Genomic DNA, 16,101 nt, shown 5'->3' on the forward strand with positions numbered 1-16,101 from the left:
CTGACCAGACGCGCTCATTCCTAGGGAGGTTGAAGTTTGAGGAACAATGCCTTTGAGCAGTGATCCTTAGCCTGATCTCTCCACCAGCCCGGTTCCTGTCACCTGAGAACTTAGGTTAGCAAATTCTTGGGCACCACACCAGGCTACTAGGTCAGAAAGTCTGTGGTCCCGGTGATCGGGTAATTGTGATTCACACTAATGTTTCAAAACCACAAACTTAGGAGCTCAAGTTTCCAAAACTGCCAAAAATGACTACCTCTCCCCCTACACACACCAGCGCCCCTGGGAAATGGCACAGTAGTTAACCATAGCGGTCAGGCTCCCACTCCCAGCTGTTGTTCATTTTAAATTCCTAGATTCTGATGGGCTGGGCGGAACACTCCACTGTGAACAGGAAACAGACCGTGTCGAATGCTGTAAATGATACTGAAAGTGGCGAGCAGGATGCCCAATTGTTTGAATCCTAGGTGAATACTTACGTACAGTTATACTAAAAAAATAAAATCGAGCAGGACATGTGGCACATGCCTGTAATTCCAGTGGCTCCAGAGGCTGTCAGGAGGATCATAAATTCAAGGCCAGACTGGGCAACTTGGGGAGACCTCGTCTTAAAAAGGGCTGGGGATGTAGCTTAGTGATAGAGTGCCCTTGGGTTTAGTCCCCAGTTCTGGGGCAGGGGGGAATGCAACAACTTACCTTAAAATCCCAAGTCGAGTCTTGGCAAAGTACTTGCAAAGTACTTCCATACAGCAAGTCACCTTAACTAGCTTCAGCACTGATGACAAGTTGGTCCAGGGCTAAGCCTGAACAAACCAATTAACTATAAATCTTCATGGACCCAAACTTGAGCCAGGTGTCTCTAGTGGTCATAGAAAACCCATTTCTGTAACAGTGCTAACCCAACATTACTTAGGAAAAACCCAAATTCAGTCATTGAGTCACCTTACACGCAGTAGACTGGGACAAGAGGCTGTGCACACTGCAGTGCCCTGAGTGTCCTCCAGAGGTCTGTGTGCAGGAGGCTTGGTCCCCAGGGTAGTGACGTGGAGGTGGTGGGGACTCACCTTCAGAAGTGGTGAATGCTGATCTTCTAGAGTGAGTCTGTTATAAAAGAGCCCGCTGGGCCCTGACTCCCTCTCGCTTCCAGTCTCCCACCACTGTGATGCCATCCTCCAGGGGGCCCGGACCCCAGGCTGGACAGGCAGGGCCACCCAACCCTCACTTCCAGTCTCCCGAACTGTGAGCATTTATAAAGAAGCCTTTCCCCTCCTCCTCTTGTGTTGGTGGGGCTCAAACCCTTGCTGGGTGAGCACCCCACCACGGGTCACATCTCCAGTCCTGAACTCCTTTTCCCACATACGGTACCCAGCCTCAGGCATTTTGATAATGTGACGAGAGAGAGCTATGCCTCACAGCAGTGCCGGTCACGCTGACTCTCCCAAAGGCTTTTCTGGAGAGACCCTTGGCGGGAACCATGACTTCCTTGCCCAGGCAGAGATGCAGTGAGCCATGGCAGGAGGGAGTTTACACCAGCCCCGACTGTGCTGGAGTTAAGGAGGGCGAACCCACTGAGGGGGAACGAGGCTGGGTGCCACTTGACCTTCATCTGAAAATAGCTCTCCCTTTCTTGAGACATTGGTGTATAGACTGGAAATTTAAGGGAAAAAAGCTAGGAGGAAAAGTCTTAATGTGTCTGAATGCAGCTGAGATGACTAGCCTCACAGGGAGGCAGCCAGGGAACAGCTACCCTGTCGCCTGCCCGCCTGCTCGGCCACTGCTACCCAGGGCAGCCAGCTTGTCCCTCCTGGTACTTGCTAACTGGCTTCACAGTGGCAACAGATGCCCTTGTCCTCTGATCACTAACTCCATCTGTCCCATGATCAAGTGGACTCAGGTGAACTGCATTAGACAGAGAGCAATTGCACCTATTACTGTAAATACCCAGAAACACCTTTACTGAAGGGCCCTTTAAAATGAGAAAATAATGCCAAGACTTTATTCCCCGCATCCTCGTGTAGAGGCAAGTCTGCACTCTTAGGAAACACCTAGAACTCTGCATTCACATCTACCACGTTCAGCCCAACTAGAGGGAACAGAATGAGGGGAAAACCAGGCACCAGACAGAAGGAAAAGTCACTTCATTTTCTACTGACAGTATTCAAAAGTTGCTTCAAATTAAATACATTTAATCATTCTTGCAGCCAGGCCTCGCTGAGGGAGATCCCTGCCGTCCCACAGTGCAGCAGGGTGACCGGGACTTGCAAGCATAGCCTGCTGAGGGCAAGGCCCACTTTCCTTGTATTTTCATATTCTTTTAAACTCTGTATTTCAGTCTGTGAAGGTCCAAGTAGTTCTTTGAGGGATTAACGTAGGAATAAAAAACATAAAGGGAAGCCAACATCCACCCCTGAGAACGGTGACTCCATCGCACGTGAACGGCGGCTCCCAACAGATCCCAGTCAGTGCTCTCCTGTCTGAACATAGTCTTCTGTGACCTGGGTCAGGGTGCTCAGGTACTGCCAGCTCAGGGCAGCCAAGAGCATGACAAAGGACAGGTACAGCGGGGAGTAGTGGCTTCGGGAGATCAGCTGGCAATTGGGAAGATTCTGCGTCCTGATGGTGGAGATGATGTGCCTGGTTTTACTGGAAGACGGGTCCGAGCTGGGGATTCTGTGATAAATCTGTTGAAGAGGAAAAGCTGTGAGTGCCACAGAAGGTGTCCAGTGCTTTAGCATTTCCTGTGGTCACCTTTACAGCAGTCCTCAACAGACAGGCACGTTCCGCCCGCTCAGCGACCCGGAAACAGGCCCAGAGGACATGGAAGTAACTTGCCCCCTCACTGCCGACCAGGCAGGGGCGTCAACCCAGGTCCTTCACACCAACTAAGGGGCAACACGGCCACCCAGCCCACAGGAGGCAGCTACTGAGAACCCCCGAGGGGTGGCACCATGTGGATGCCAGACTCCAGCACCCCACAGGCCAGGCACACAGCAAATGTTGACAGTTCAACTAGGCTGACCCGAGTAGTGCGGAAAAAATGAAGTGATTCTGGAAAAGCAGGCAGAGCAGTTAGGCAAAAGACGCAGCGTGTGGAATGGCCATGAAGCAGGGAGTCCCAAGCCACCCAAGTCCTCCTTTCTGTTCCACAAACCTCTGAAGCACTGCAGTGTCCACGCCCCCACACACTGCCCTCCATTACTGCTCAAGGCCAGGCCTTGGTCAGTCACCTCAGCTGTCCCATTCTGAGTTCCTGCCTCTCTGCTTGAGCCCAGTCTGCTCGTCTGTTCACAGAGAGACTGAAACTTTTCCATACCCTCACCTCTGGAAGAGTCTGAGCTCCTTCAGTGAACATGAGGCACCACGGCCAGGGCACACACCTTCCAAGCGGAGGCCACTGTGCTCCTTTGCTTCATGCATGCAAAGCACACTTTTTTTTTTGCTGAGGCTGCTTTGAACTCATGATCCTATATCTCAGCTTCCCGAGCTGCTGGGATTATAGGCATGCGCCACAGCGCCCGGCTCTACTGTACACTCCTGCTGCCTTCTCCCCTCCCACACCCTCTCTCAGATGCACCTCCACATCCTGGCTCCCATACTATCGCTCCCAGCACCTGCAGGCTGGGCCAAGAGTCACTCTCCTAGACATACTCTGACCTTATCACTTTCGTGGAAACAATACACTGGTACAGGACTCCCTTACTAGACTGCTTCTCTCATTCACCTCCTGATCTCTAACTCTGCACTGTGCCTGCCACACAGTAGGACCTCAGCAAATACTGAATGGAACTGAGAAGCCAGGTAGAAGGTTATGAGTGGAAGTAATAATGTTCTGACCCAGGTCTGCACACAGCGGAGAAGACACAACAGGTGCGTTTTAAATAAAATCATTACCCCAAATTTTCTTTATATGATGGGTATTTTTTACAAAGATATCTTCTATTCTTGCCACCCTTATCCCCCAAAAACACAGTGGGAATTTAATACAATGAGGAAATAAAAGAATATGCCTGCAGCAACAAGCTAATGATAGCTAATGTCAGGTATTGTGATATGAAAGATAACTAGAGAGAAAATCAGAGGTGAGGGAAGACACTAACATTAATTTCTATAAAATAAAATTGAGACAATGAAATTCTGCTTGTGATAGCAGTACAAAAGAAAAAGTTGGGAGCCAGCTGTGGTGGCACACACCTGTAAACCCAGCAACTCAGTAGGCTGAGTTAGGAGGATCATGAGTTCAAAGCCAGCCTCAGCAACTTAGCGAGGCACTTGCAACTCAGTGAGACCCTGTCTCTGGATAAAACACTAAAAAGGCCTGGGGATGTGGTTCATGTGTTAAGCACCCCTCGGTTCAAATCCCAGTACCGAAAAAAAGTCAAAGCCCCCAGTCTTCCTCATCCACAGGCTGACATATATATTATGCCCTATAAGCCTACTGATAAACCCATAAGTCATCACGTATAAAAATACATCATCTAGAGTTATGTATAAATGTGAATGCACTTCATACACATGAAATTACATATGTAATTTAAAAACTAGGGTCAACACTTTTCTATAATTTGATTTTTTCACTCCATTTTACAAAATGTCTTTTTTTTTAATCACAATCTTCTCAACATGAATGTGTCGCATATGATAAATTCTCTACTGCCTACTTTGAATATCTAAAGTCCCCAAAGGCCTGTGTGTTAAATAAAGGCTTGGACCTATTGGAGCTGGGGCCTAGTGAGGTTCTTAGGTCACTGAGGGTGCGCCCCCTAAGGGGACTGTGGGACCTAGTCTAGTCTTCTTCTTTTGTTTCCTGGCTCTGGATATAAAAGAGGTGCTTTATCCCACCATACTCCTGCCATGATGTGTGGCCTTGCCACAGGCCTGAGATAATGAGGCCAAACATGGACTGGAATCTCCAAAACAGAGCCAGAGTGAACCTTTATGATTTAATTAACTCAGGTATTTTATTATAGCAAGGGAGAGCTGACACAGCTGCCAATTAGAACTGACTCAAGACAAAGGCTGCACACAGACATTCTTCAACACTGTCTGCAGGTTTCTGTAGAATAAAGGCTACAATTGCTAGGTCCGAGGGTAAAGCACACAACCTTCTGACTGATATGAAAGTATAAAGACAGATAAGGCTAGACCTAGGGACTGCTTACATATAGGACTAGGGAGAAAAGAACTCTAGGATGCCCCCAGGATTCTAACATTGGGTGTATCGTAATGTCATTCACCAAAAAAAAAACAACCAAAACCTTAAAGCTCCTACCCCAGGTCTGAACTGAGTAACTGACAAAAAAAGATAAAAATGGCCCAGAAAGCTATATTTTTGGGCCCTCTGAGAGCATCTGTCAGTAAGGAAAAAGGGAGACCAGGCTGGAACTCAGGCAGCACCGCAGATGGAAGAGGAGCCAGAGAGGCCGGGAGCAGGCAGAGGCAAAGGCTGCAGAGGAGACAGTGACAGAAGCAGGAGAGCAAAAGGGTTTCCAGGAGAGAAACCATCATCATGTCAAGTGCCACTGTGCCAAGCACCAGTCTCTAGTCAACGAAGGCTCTGGAGCCTGTGATGCCCTCGTGTACCCACAGGGCACAGGGGCAGCAAGCTTCCATGAGAAGACTAAGGCTCCCTGGCCAAGAGGGGAAAGAGCATTTCTGGCTGCTTGCCAGCACATTTACTGCTAACCCAAAACAGCAGGCCGATCTTCTCACCGCCTCCTGGGCACACAGTGTGCAGGCCGGTTGAAGCAAGGGCCGGACGAGGGCCTGGAAGCAGTGTCCATCCACCTGCTCAGGAGCCCCTGGGACCTCACTCCACCCCCTCAGGCAAGTTCAGAGGTGTGCAAGGAGAAGCTCTGAGGAGCCTCTTCCAGGTGCACACCCGCTATGGCCAAGCACGGAGTCCACAGAGCAGAAGCGTGTCCTTTCATACTGCAGAGGGCAGACTCAGTGAACATCTGGACACCAGCAAAGGTGGACTTCACACAAGTCTTCATGTCAAACTTCATTTGAAAATGTCCCAAATGCTGACACTAAAACCATTATCAGATTCTACACTTCAGACTCACACATCCTCACAGATATTTCTCTATCAAATCAACTTAAGTATTAGCATTTCCTTCAAATTACCCTGAGTTTCACGAGGGCAACTTCAAAACAGAACGACTAATGCCCTAGATCAGAGGTCAGTCAACTTTCTCCTAAAGGGCCAGTATCTATTTTTTAGCTTTGTGGGCCACCCTGTTACAGCTATCCAACTGTGCCCTTAAATTGCAAAAGCAGCTCCAGTGATAAACAAAGAGTCGGGCTGAATTCCAGGGAGACCGAACTTACAAATCAGGAGGTCAGCCAATCACAATCTGTCCACCTTGGCCTCCAAGCCATCAGTCACAAACAGCATTGCTAACAGTAAAGGACAGCCCAAGTAAAATATGAACTTTAACACAGGAGTGCAGCTGCATTTTTTTTTTTTTTAAAGATGCTGGGGGGATTCCACCTCTTGGGTCCCCTTCTTCCTCCGGGAGAAGTCTTTTCTGCTGTCCTTTAATAAACTTCTAATTTCTACTCTGAAAAAAAATAAATAAATAAAGATGCTGGGGATCAAAACCAGGACTTGGTACATACTAGCTCCCCATAAAATTTTTAAAAATTGTTTTCTAAAATTAGTGATCAGAATACAAAAACAATCTCTGAACTGCATAGTACTTAACATGCTTCTAATTTTTATAAAATGAAGAAATAGTGCTTAAAATGGCACAATTCTGTTGAGAAAGGGTAAATGAACCCCTGGGAACTGTAGTCCAGAGCACCCAATCTCCAATCAGACCTGGATCCAAATTATGGCTCTAGCTCCATTTCCTTGATATCAATAAGCACCCACTTATTAGGAAGCTCAAAATAAATGAGATAATATGGTGAACCAGAGAGTGATTGGTAGCAATTTTTAATTACTATGGGAATTTTAAGATTTTTTTAAAAATATATTTGGTCTTGTCTTAGCACTCCTACAGAGGAACTCCCTGAAAAATGCTGGGGTCAGGTGGGAAACACGAGGAGGAGGAAATACAACAAGCACGTGCAACATGTAAAAGGAATCGGAGCAAAGAGCAGAGCTGCCCAGCACCTGTAGGGCGGCGGTGACAGCTGCTGAGAGCAGCCCTGAGGGCCAGCGCAGCAGGGGAGGAAGGAGCAGGGCCTTCACTCAGTAAGATCATATCCAGGGACCACGGCTTCCACCCCATTCCAGTAGCACCTCCCCCAACACACACACACACACCAGGCACGACAATAAAAACCATCCCCAGAAGTTTCCCATCGTCCCTGATATGAAAGGCGGGCAGATCACTGCCACCCGGGAAACAGTACTCAGGCCCTCAGTCTAGCTATGAGCAACTGACCAAGAGAGCGCCCCAGATCCAGCCTCCTAGAAAACCATTGTGAAGCTAGTCAAACCCTCCACAGTCGAAGATTTGGCTTGAACGGGTATGCTTTATCTAATAGGTTGGTTGTGGCATTTGAAAACAAGACTTGCAAAAGAAACTCAGAAAAGACTGCAACTTGATGGTTCTGTTTTGGCTGAATTCTCTTCTGTGGTTTCCAGTTGAGCCCTGTGATGTGACAGAACCACCTGGACTAGAGCACGGGATCCACTCAGCCACGTGCTCCATTGGCTTACACAAGCATCACCTTCACGTTACTCACCCTTGAAACAGGAAGTCTGATTGGTCTAAACCTCATCTCCCAGCTCTTGGGGCTGGGGGCATGGCTCGGTGGTAGAGCATTACCCAGTATGCACAATTCCCTGGGTTCCTGGATTCTATCCCTAGCACTACCAAAAAAAAAAAAAAAAAAAAATTCAACCCAGAATCTCCATCCTATGTCTTGCTTCATGGACCTCTTCTTACCAGGGTCCTGTGCTGCCTTGAACCAGCAGCTCAGCTCCTGTACATAAAGGATACCAACTCCTGTCTCTTCATGCCATAGCAGAGTGAGGTGTTAGGATCATCTAATTTCCAAACATGGTATGTGTGAACAGTGACATTATCTAAATCATAAAGTAGCTACAAATTATCCAGGGAGCTAAACAAAACCCACCTCTTCCATATACTGGTATATTATGGCCTTGACAGCTGGCATGTTGGTGGCATCCATCATCAGGGTCACTGCTTGCCCCTTCCGAATCTTCACCACCCCTTTGAACACCTGCTGATTATTGTAGCAGGCCGCCAAGGTAGCAATGGCCATCACCTAGAAACAGCAGGAGACGGAGAAAACGTCGTAACGGCCGGGCGAGCAATCCTCAGCAGGACAAGGTGAGAAGGCCAAGTAAGAGCTGTGAGCAACTGACCAAGAGAGCGCCCCAGATTTCTGCCTTCCCACCCCCCCTTTCTCAACAACACACAAGATCAAGCACTTCTGCAGTTTTAGATTATTCTGTAATTCAGCACCAAAAGTTATCATTTTATTTAGAAAAAATGTTAATCTGTCATTCCCCATGCTAGAGCAATGGGTCACTAGATCTGAAATATGGCCAAAATAATATCTGGAAAGAATTTTACATTTTTTACTACAATGAACATAATTATTATATATTAAAAATTACTATGAGGTGCCAGGGTATGGTGGGTACCTGCCCCTTCCGAATCTTCACAGTCCTAGTTACTTAGGAGGTTGAGGAAGGAAGACCACAAGTTTAAGGATAGCTAGGCAATTGGCAAGACACTGTCTCAAAATAAAAAATAGAAAGGGCTGAGGATGTGGGCTCAGTGACAGAGCACCCTGGGTTCAATGCTCCACACCACACAAAATAATGAATAGGAAGAAAAACAACAGGACGGTACGATTTCCTATTCTGAACAGCAAACTATTTTAGGATAATGGGAACCTTAGATAGACATGCAGATTTTAGTTCCAACTACCATTTGAAAGTAGTCAGAGTAGAACAAAATCAAACCAAGTTTCTAAACTAGTTAAATCTTTTCACTTTCTTCAATTAAACTTGAGTCGATAACTGAAATAACTGGTAAACGCAATTATCAGGAGCAAGCTCCTAGAATATCAAGGGGCCAGATCGACAGATCAGGGTTTGTTATCCTAAGTCTAGAAAAAGAAGAAATATTAGGTGTTTAATAAAGATTTTTTAAAATAATAACAGCTTCACCTAAGTTTTACCCTGAATTCCCAATAAACCTACACTAAAGCCCTTGATTAAACTGTTGACCATAAGAATCTAGCTAGTTTAGAATAGTTAAGGGGCAAAAAGTGAATCTAGAAGGTTGGTCCTGGAAAAGAGCAGACTTAACCTTGAGGTTGAGCTGAATGTAGTGCCGGGAGGCAAAGGGGTACTGTGAGTCACTGCGAGTCACTGCCTGTTCTCCAGCAAGAGGAGACACACTGGAGTCACCCCCTAAGGAACACTGTCCCCAAGTAAAGAAGAGTCGGTTGCACTCCACCCCCCTTACCAGTGCTCCACTCCCTTCAGCCCCCACTTCTACACACACCAAGAGGAGCCCCAATCCATACCTGTGGAATAGCACAGAAGTTAAACACACTCTGGTTCCGGAGTCTTGACAGGTAGGTGATGACATCAGGGATGTGGTGCAGGGCATTAGTTATCAGTTCATTCAGGCACTGCACCGCCAAGTCAATGTTTTCTGGCTTAGCAAAATCCCCCAGCTTCTTAACATACCTGCTCCAAACCTACCAGATACGGAGATTAAAGAACAAGTCAACGCGTGCACAGGAGAATTTACAGATGACATTAAGAGATCAAAAAAAAAGTGGCTTTGTGAATCAGCACTGTGATCAGGTCTCTTCGCTACTGACTCATTTCTTATAAAGATGGAGCCTGCTCAAAGACATCTGATAGCAGTCAAGGCCAATCACAGTGCACACTGGGAAGGTGTCCCTTAGAGACACCCAGGACCCCGGCACTAAGCAACGCCTTAGACTCACTTAAAGAGCCTCCTGCAGCTGGAAGATGTCAGCTGAGTCCCAAACAAACCCAGCTATGTACACAATCAGCTATGGCGGCACTACAAACTAAATGTTTTTGTTCAGGACAACCAGGCCTCAAAATAATGAAAGATTAACACCCCATTCCTGATCTCTTAAGAATGCTATTGAACAAGCACAAATGGGACAAATGGAAGGGTCTGCACTCCAGGAACATTACCTCCCTGCATCTTACAAACTTGAAAGTCAAAAAATATCAATTCCAGTGAGATTGGTTTGATGAATTTTAAATTAATTAATTTATTTTGGTTTGATGATTTTTAGTGACACTATCTAGGATTCTTTGGAGAGTAACTTTTATTCCTAGGTAATTCTTTAACTTCCTCAAAATAAATGACTAGGCCTAAAAGGACTAGAAGATTCTACTGAAAGTCAAATTCGCTATACATTCTTAATTTGCACTTAAATAACGAAGATTGATGGTAGTAAACTGTTCTGTGGAACATGGAAAAAAACTGCTTAATGAAACCTCATTTTACCCATCATCCAGCCTCAACAATGGACATATGACCAATTTTGTTCTATCTATACCCCCAACTCCTGAATTATTTTAAAGTAAAGTCCTAATGTATCATTTCATAAGTACTTTATTATGAAATCCCAAAAGATAAGGAAACTTTATTGTATATTTAAAATATATCATACCTAAATAATAATATTAATATTTAACAAACAATAGTATTCAAATTCCCCGACTGTCTAACTTCCCCTCCCCTGGTTGTTCAAATGAGGATCTAAACAAGACCCACCATTGGCTACGGTGGGTGTCATAAGTCTCAACCTTCAGGGTCTCTCTCGTTCTTTTTCTTGCCCCGTGGCCTGACAGATTTCCTACACTCTGGATTTTGCTGTTTGCATCCCTGGCATTCTTGTAAACTTAAAGGCCCCACAGGAACACATCCCAGGTGACCTGTGTCCCTCCCTCAGAACCAGCCTCCCCAGAAACACAGTTCCAGAAGGCTTCCCAACTTCACACCAACTGGGCATCCTGTAGCAGAGTCAATTCTAACGATGTCTACCCAGAGAGGGCTTCAGATCCCACAGGTCACTTCAAAAGACTGCCCCCTAGACTTGTGACCAACTGGTTATGAAATGGGGTTCCCACAATACCCTCCTTAGGTGTAGTTTAGTGGAGTGGTTCACAGAGCTCAGGGAAGCACTATGTTTCAAGGTTTCGTATTATAAAGGACACAGATGAACAGCCAGGTGTCAGAAATGCATTTGGAGACGTGTGGGAGAAGGGGTTTGCATGACCTCTAGGGTGCCAGCCACCCTATAGCTAAAGAGCTCTCTGATCCCAGTCCTGTGGGTTTTTAGGGAAGCTCCTTATACAGGATGATGGATTAAATCATTAGCCACTGGGGATCAACTCAACCTACAACCTTCTAATCACATGTTGTGTCCCTCGGCAAATGGTCCCTCCATTCAGTCTCATTAGCATATTAAGAAAACTTATCTCTTGGGAGATTCCATAGGTTTTAGAAGCAGTGTGCCAGAAAACTGACATAGACCAAATGTGTATTTTCTTTCTTTTCAGTAAAAGGGATTGAACCAGGAACACTCTACCACTGAGCCATACCCTATCCCTCTTATTTTTTATTTTGAGACAAGATCTTGCTAAGTTGCTGAGGGTCTCACCAAGTTCCCCAGGCCAGCCCTGAACTTACAATCCAATCCTCCTGCCTCAGTCCAAATGTACATCTCTCATAAATCACAGTATCATACTAATGACTTGAATATAATGATCAACTTTATGATTCAAAATTTATATAACATTGTGAGCTGGGCACAGGGCACACATCTATAATCTCAGTGACTTAGGAGACTGACAGATCATAAGTTCAAGCCCAGCCTCAGTAACTTACTGAGATTTTTGTCTCAAAATAAAAAATAAAAAGGGCTGAGGATGTAGATCAGTGGTAAACCACCCCCGGGGATTAAATCCCCAGTACAAAAATAAATAAATGGAAAGCAGACGGCCTTGTTGAGTTACTCCATCATGTACGGAACAGCAATTTCCAAAGCTGTGCCTAAACCTGAGTTAGTAGACTGTAATAAGTACTCCATTTTGAGTTGAAGTGCTGAGGCACAAAGGCACAATAAAAATGACCATCTGCAGACTTACCAAATTAATCAGAAGCACATGGATGCATGGGCATATCAAATTCAGATCATAAAGACCTGGACACAAGGTTATTAAACACACCAGAAGAGGTCTGTGTCAAGAAGAGGGAGAGGGCCAAGTGCAGTGGTGCAGGCCTGTAGTCCCAACTGCTTGGAAGGCTGAGGCAGGGGGAGTGCAAGTTCAAGGCCAGACTGAGCAACTAATCAAGATCCTGTCTCAAAATATAAAATGGACTGAGGATGCAGCTCACTGATAGAATGCCCCTAGTTTCAATCCCCAGTATTGCAAAAACAAAAGACAAAAAACAAAAGGTAGGAAAATATTGGTAGCTTATACTATAGATGATACATTTATATACCTAATATGAAAAGAACTTCTAAAAGTTAAGGCCAGCCACCTTATAGAAAAATGGGCAAGGAGATAAGAACAGATAGTTCACAGGTAAATACTCAGTCTTCCACCTAATAAAAATTTATGTTTAAACCACCCTGAACTCAGACTGAGTATGTAAAAGACATGTGACTGGGAAGAACTCTTCAGTCTGTCAATTAGAGGACTCAGCCCTCTGGCTATAAGAACAGATTTACAGATTTAGAAGAAGCCCAAGAGCCAAGCCCTTCCTAAGAAATCTGTGGCTAAGCTAGTGTACCTATGCTACATCCGCCACTGGGAGAAAGAGGGGAGTCAGCCAATGACACAGGCTAGTCCTGGCTGCTGCCACTCACTGAACAAACTGAACCCTGACCTCTTCCCCACCAGCTCCAATGATGCCCAAAGCAGTAGGTCTCTTGTTTCTGCCATTTGTAAACACAGGGCTTCATGATTTGTTTTCAAAGTGTTTAAAATAGTTTTCCCCCAAAATACCCAGAATCTGTTACCTCCTGAGGCCAAAACTCTCTTCCTTCTCTCTGGTCTTCCAGAAAATCACGAATGATGTTTGTTTTCTGCAGAAATAGTCCCATAGAGTTTGCAAGGTTTACGTCTTCACCAACTACAGGGTCTTCAAACTCTGAGGCCGAGAACAGACGGGAAAGGCCAATTCCCACCAGCCCAGCAACATAGTGACAGTACTGCAAAAGATGATTTTTAAAGTCTTTTAATATGAAATTTTCACTGAAATGGAAATGCTGGATATCATTGGCTACAAAAAAAAAAAAAAAAAAGCCTGTTCCAAATATTGTACAAGCTCTTACTTTGATTAAAAAACACAAACAGGTACATGTAAGAACTGTGCACTAAATAACACCAACCCTGTATCTCTGGCTAATGGGAATGAATGTTTAAGAACAAAGTACCTCCACCATGTGCTAACACTGCTAACATGAGCACCCTGCATGAGCAATCTTCATAAACACCTCGTGTGGTGCCTACTCTTGCTACCTTGGCTTCACAGATGAAGAAACTGAGACAGGTAGAGTCCATTGATAAGATCACTCATCTGTGCAGCAGAGGGCCAGGGATTCAAAGGCAAGTCTCCTGGCTTAAGAGTCAGGCTTTAGCATCACTAAAACTTAGCACATGTAATTCTTAACTATCAAAGAATTTTCTTCCTGAAACCAGGTTATCAAAGCTATCCTCCTTTGAAAAGGGTGTTCCAAGACATCTAAATGCAATACCTTTATGTGAAATGAATATCTATTAGGCAATTTTAAAAGAGTAGTTAAAGAAGGTACACTCTCTGGGCAGTCTACAGGAAGAGAAAAAGGCCAGAGACGAATCAAGGACACAACAAAATGAGGAGAAAGCACTTGAAATGTGTTTTCAGACAAGAAGAACCTAGAAGGAGTAAAGATTGGCTGAAGTAGTAGATGGATAAAAAAAAATGTGATATATATACACAATGGAATATTACTCAGCAATAAAAGAGAATAAAGTCATGGCATTTGCAGGTAAATGGATGGAATTGGAGAAGATAATGCTAAGTGAAGTTAGCCAATCCCAAAAAACAAATGTTGAATGTTTTCTCTGATATAAGGAGACTGATTCATAGTGGGGTAGGGAGGGAGAGCATGGGAAGATTAGACGATCTCTAGGATAGGGCAGAGGGGTGGGAGGGGAAGTGAGGGGACAAGGGGTTAGGAATGATGGTGAAATGTGATGGACATCATTATCCAAAGTACACGTATGAAAACACGAATTGGTGTGAATATACTTTGTATACAAGCAGAGATATGAAAAATTGAGCTCTATATGTGCAATATGAATAGTAATACGTTCTGCTGTCATATATACAAAAATTAATTAAAATTTTTAAAAAAAAAAGATTGGCTAAAGTTAGGTAGAAAAAAAATTAGCTGTGAATAGCTACTTGAAATTGATAAGATTTATAAGAAATTGAAAAACGTTAGTGTATCTATAGTGCTCTCTAGGGGGAAACACATTTTAAAATAATAGTTCTTTGGGTAGGAACACTCTTAGAATAGAGGCCTATATAATTCATCTTCCTTCAAATTTGAAGGGAAAAAAAATCTTAAAATATCCAATTTTATCTAATCAGAACTGCTATGCAACAGTAAATCCGCACTGCAGAGAAGGAGTTACTACATGATAACCAGGGATGGGCCTTGGCCAAAAGGAGTTTCAATTTCAAATTTCAAAATTTTAAATCCAGAAACTGAAGTTCTAGCACCAAGCATGCGCCTGTTAACTCACCATAAATCAGCAGTTTCACAGACATTTCCATCAAGTTTTTCTGGTCTCTGCAGTGCCAAGAATCAAACCCAGGACTTCACACATGTTCAGAAAGCACTCCACCACTGAGCCACATCCTCAGCCCTCTCCATCAAGTTTTAAGGTGCAAAAATGAATGGGCCAGACTCTGGACCCACTGACTCAATGAATATGGATCAGTGTCTCTTTTGAGATCCTAATTAAAGCCCTAGTAGAGGTACAAAATATGCAAAATCTAGATTTTTTAAATGTCCCTGCTTCCACAGGAGTGACATGTAGGTCTCACAAGCACCATTCCTGTGGAAAACTGGACAAGCCACTCCACCCCTACCCCGTATTTTATGTTCCATTTGGCCCCTGCAGCCAAGTACATCCCCTTGCCCAGATGAGCTCTCCCTCACCTCCAGGCCAGCCTAGCCTACAAGGCTACAGACTACAAGCCTACAGCTGCTGGGCAGGAGCAAGCTCTGTCCAGATAAAAGCTACTATGATTGTATTTGCTATACCATCTATCCTCACAGCCCTTCCAGCTACTTCTGTCCCCTGGGGAGGGGGAGTTTCTCGCAGTTCAGTTTCCAGGTATGTTCTTCTATAACTGCTATGGATTGAATGTGTCCCCACAAAAAGCATGTGTTGGAAACAATCTTCGGTGCAACAGGGTTGCAGGGGTATCTAATGGAAGGTGTTTGGACATGAAGGCTCTGCCCTCATACGTGCATCAATACCAGTTATAAAAAAGCTAGAGGCTGCTAGTTCAATCCCTTGCTTTCCACCACATTATGACACAGCAAAAAGCCCCCACCAGACACAGGTCCCTTGAACTTTTCCAGCCTCCAGAACCGTGAGAAATAAATTTTATATCTTTATACATTACCCAATCTCTGGTGTTGTGTCATAGTGATCCAAGATGGACCAGGTCAATAACCATCACATAAATTGTGGGAGGGTGTAAAGAAAGTTGGAAGCATCTCCAAGTGTCTTAATTCTTTTTTTCTTTTCCAGCAACGAGATTGAACCCAGAGCCTCACACATGCCAGGAAAGCACTCTACCACTTAGCTATGCCACCAGGCCCCAAGTTCCTTCTTTCCATAAGGAGATGGTAACAAAGGAAGAAACAGATATTAGATGCAATCCAAAATTAATAGCTCTGCATTCTCATGAGCTGTTCTTTGTTTCTAAGGAAATGGACACATTATATAGAAGTATAAATGACAGGGATGTCTCAGAAACAAACTGGCCAAGCTGGCACTGAGTTTAAAATATTTCTTAAGATAGGACTGAAAATAACTCAGAT

General features: G+C 44.6%; 1 protein-coding gene across 2 annotated transcripts in view; it reads right to left on the minus strand.

Moving 5' to 3' along the window:
- Nucleotides 1-2,121: 2,121 nt before the first annotated feature.
- Fdft1 (farnesyl-diphosphate farnesyltransferase 1) overlaps nucleotides 2,122-16,101 on the minus strand; it is a 30,607-nt gene continuing 16,627 nt past the window's right edge. For both annotated transcript variants that reach the window (XM_046459294.2, XM_046459293.2), the window contains 4 exons: nucleotides 13,015-13,206; nucleotides 9,520-9,696; nucleotides 8,092-8,244; nucleotides 2,122-2,681 (listed from right to left, as the gene is read on the minus strand). In XM_046459294.2, coding sequence (XP_046315250.1) covers nucleotides 2,460-2,681; nucleotides 8,092-8,244; nucleotides 9,520-9,696; nucleotides 13,015-13,206 — 744 coding nt within the window. In that variant the 3' untranslated portion in view covers nucleotides 2,122-2,459. The remainder of the gene's footprint in view (nucleotides 2,682-8,091; nucleotides 8,245-9,519; nucleotides 9,697-13,014; nucleotides 13,207-16,101) is intronic.

The sequence above is a fragment of the Marmota monax genome, unplaced genomic scaffold (assembly GCF_021218885.2).
Source record: "Marmota monax isolate L192 unplaced genomic scaffold, Marmota_monax_Labrador192_F-V1.1 WCK01_AAM20220418_F8-fsc00288, whole genome shotgun sequence".
NCBI lineage: Eukaryota > Metazoa > Chordata > Mammalia > Rodentia > Sciuridae > Marmota > Marmota monax.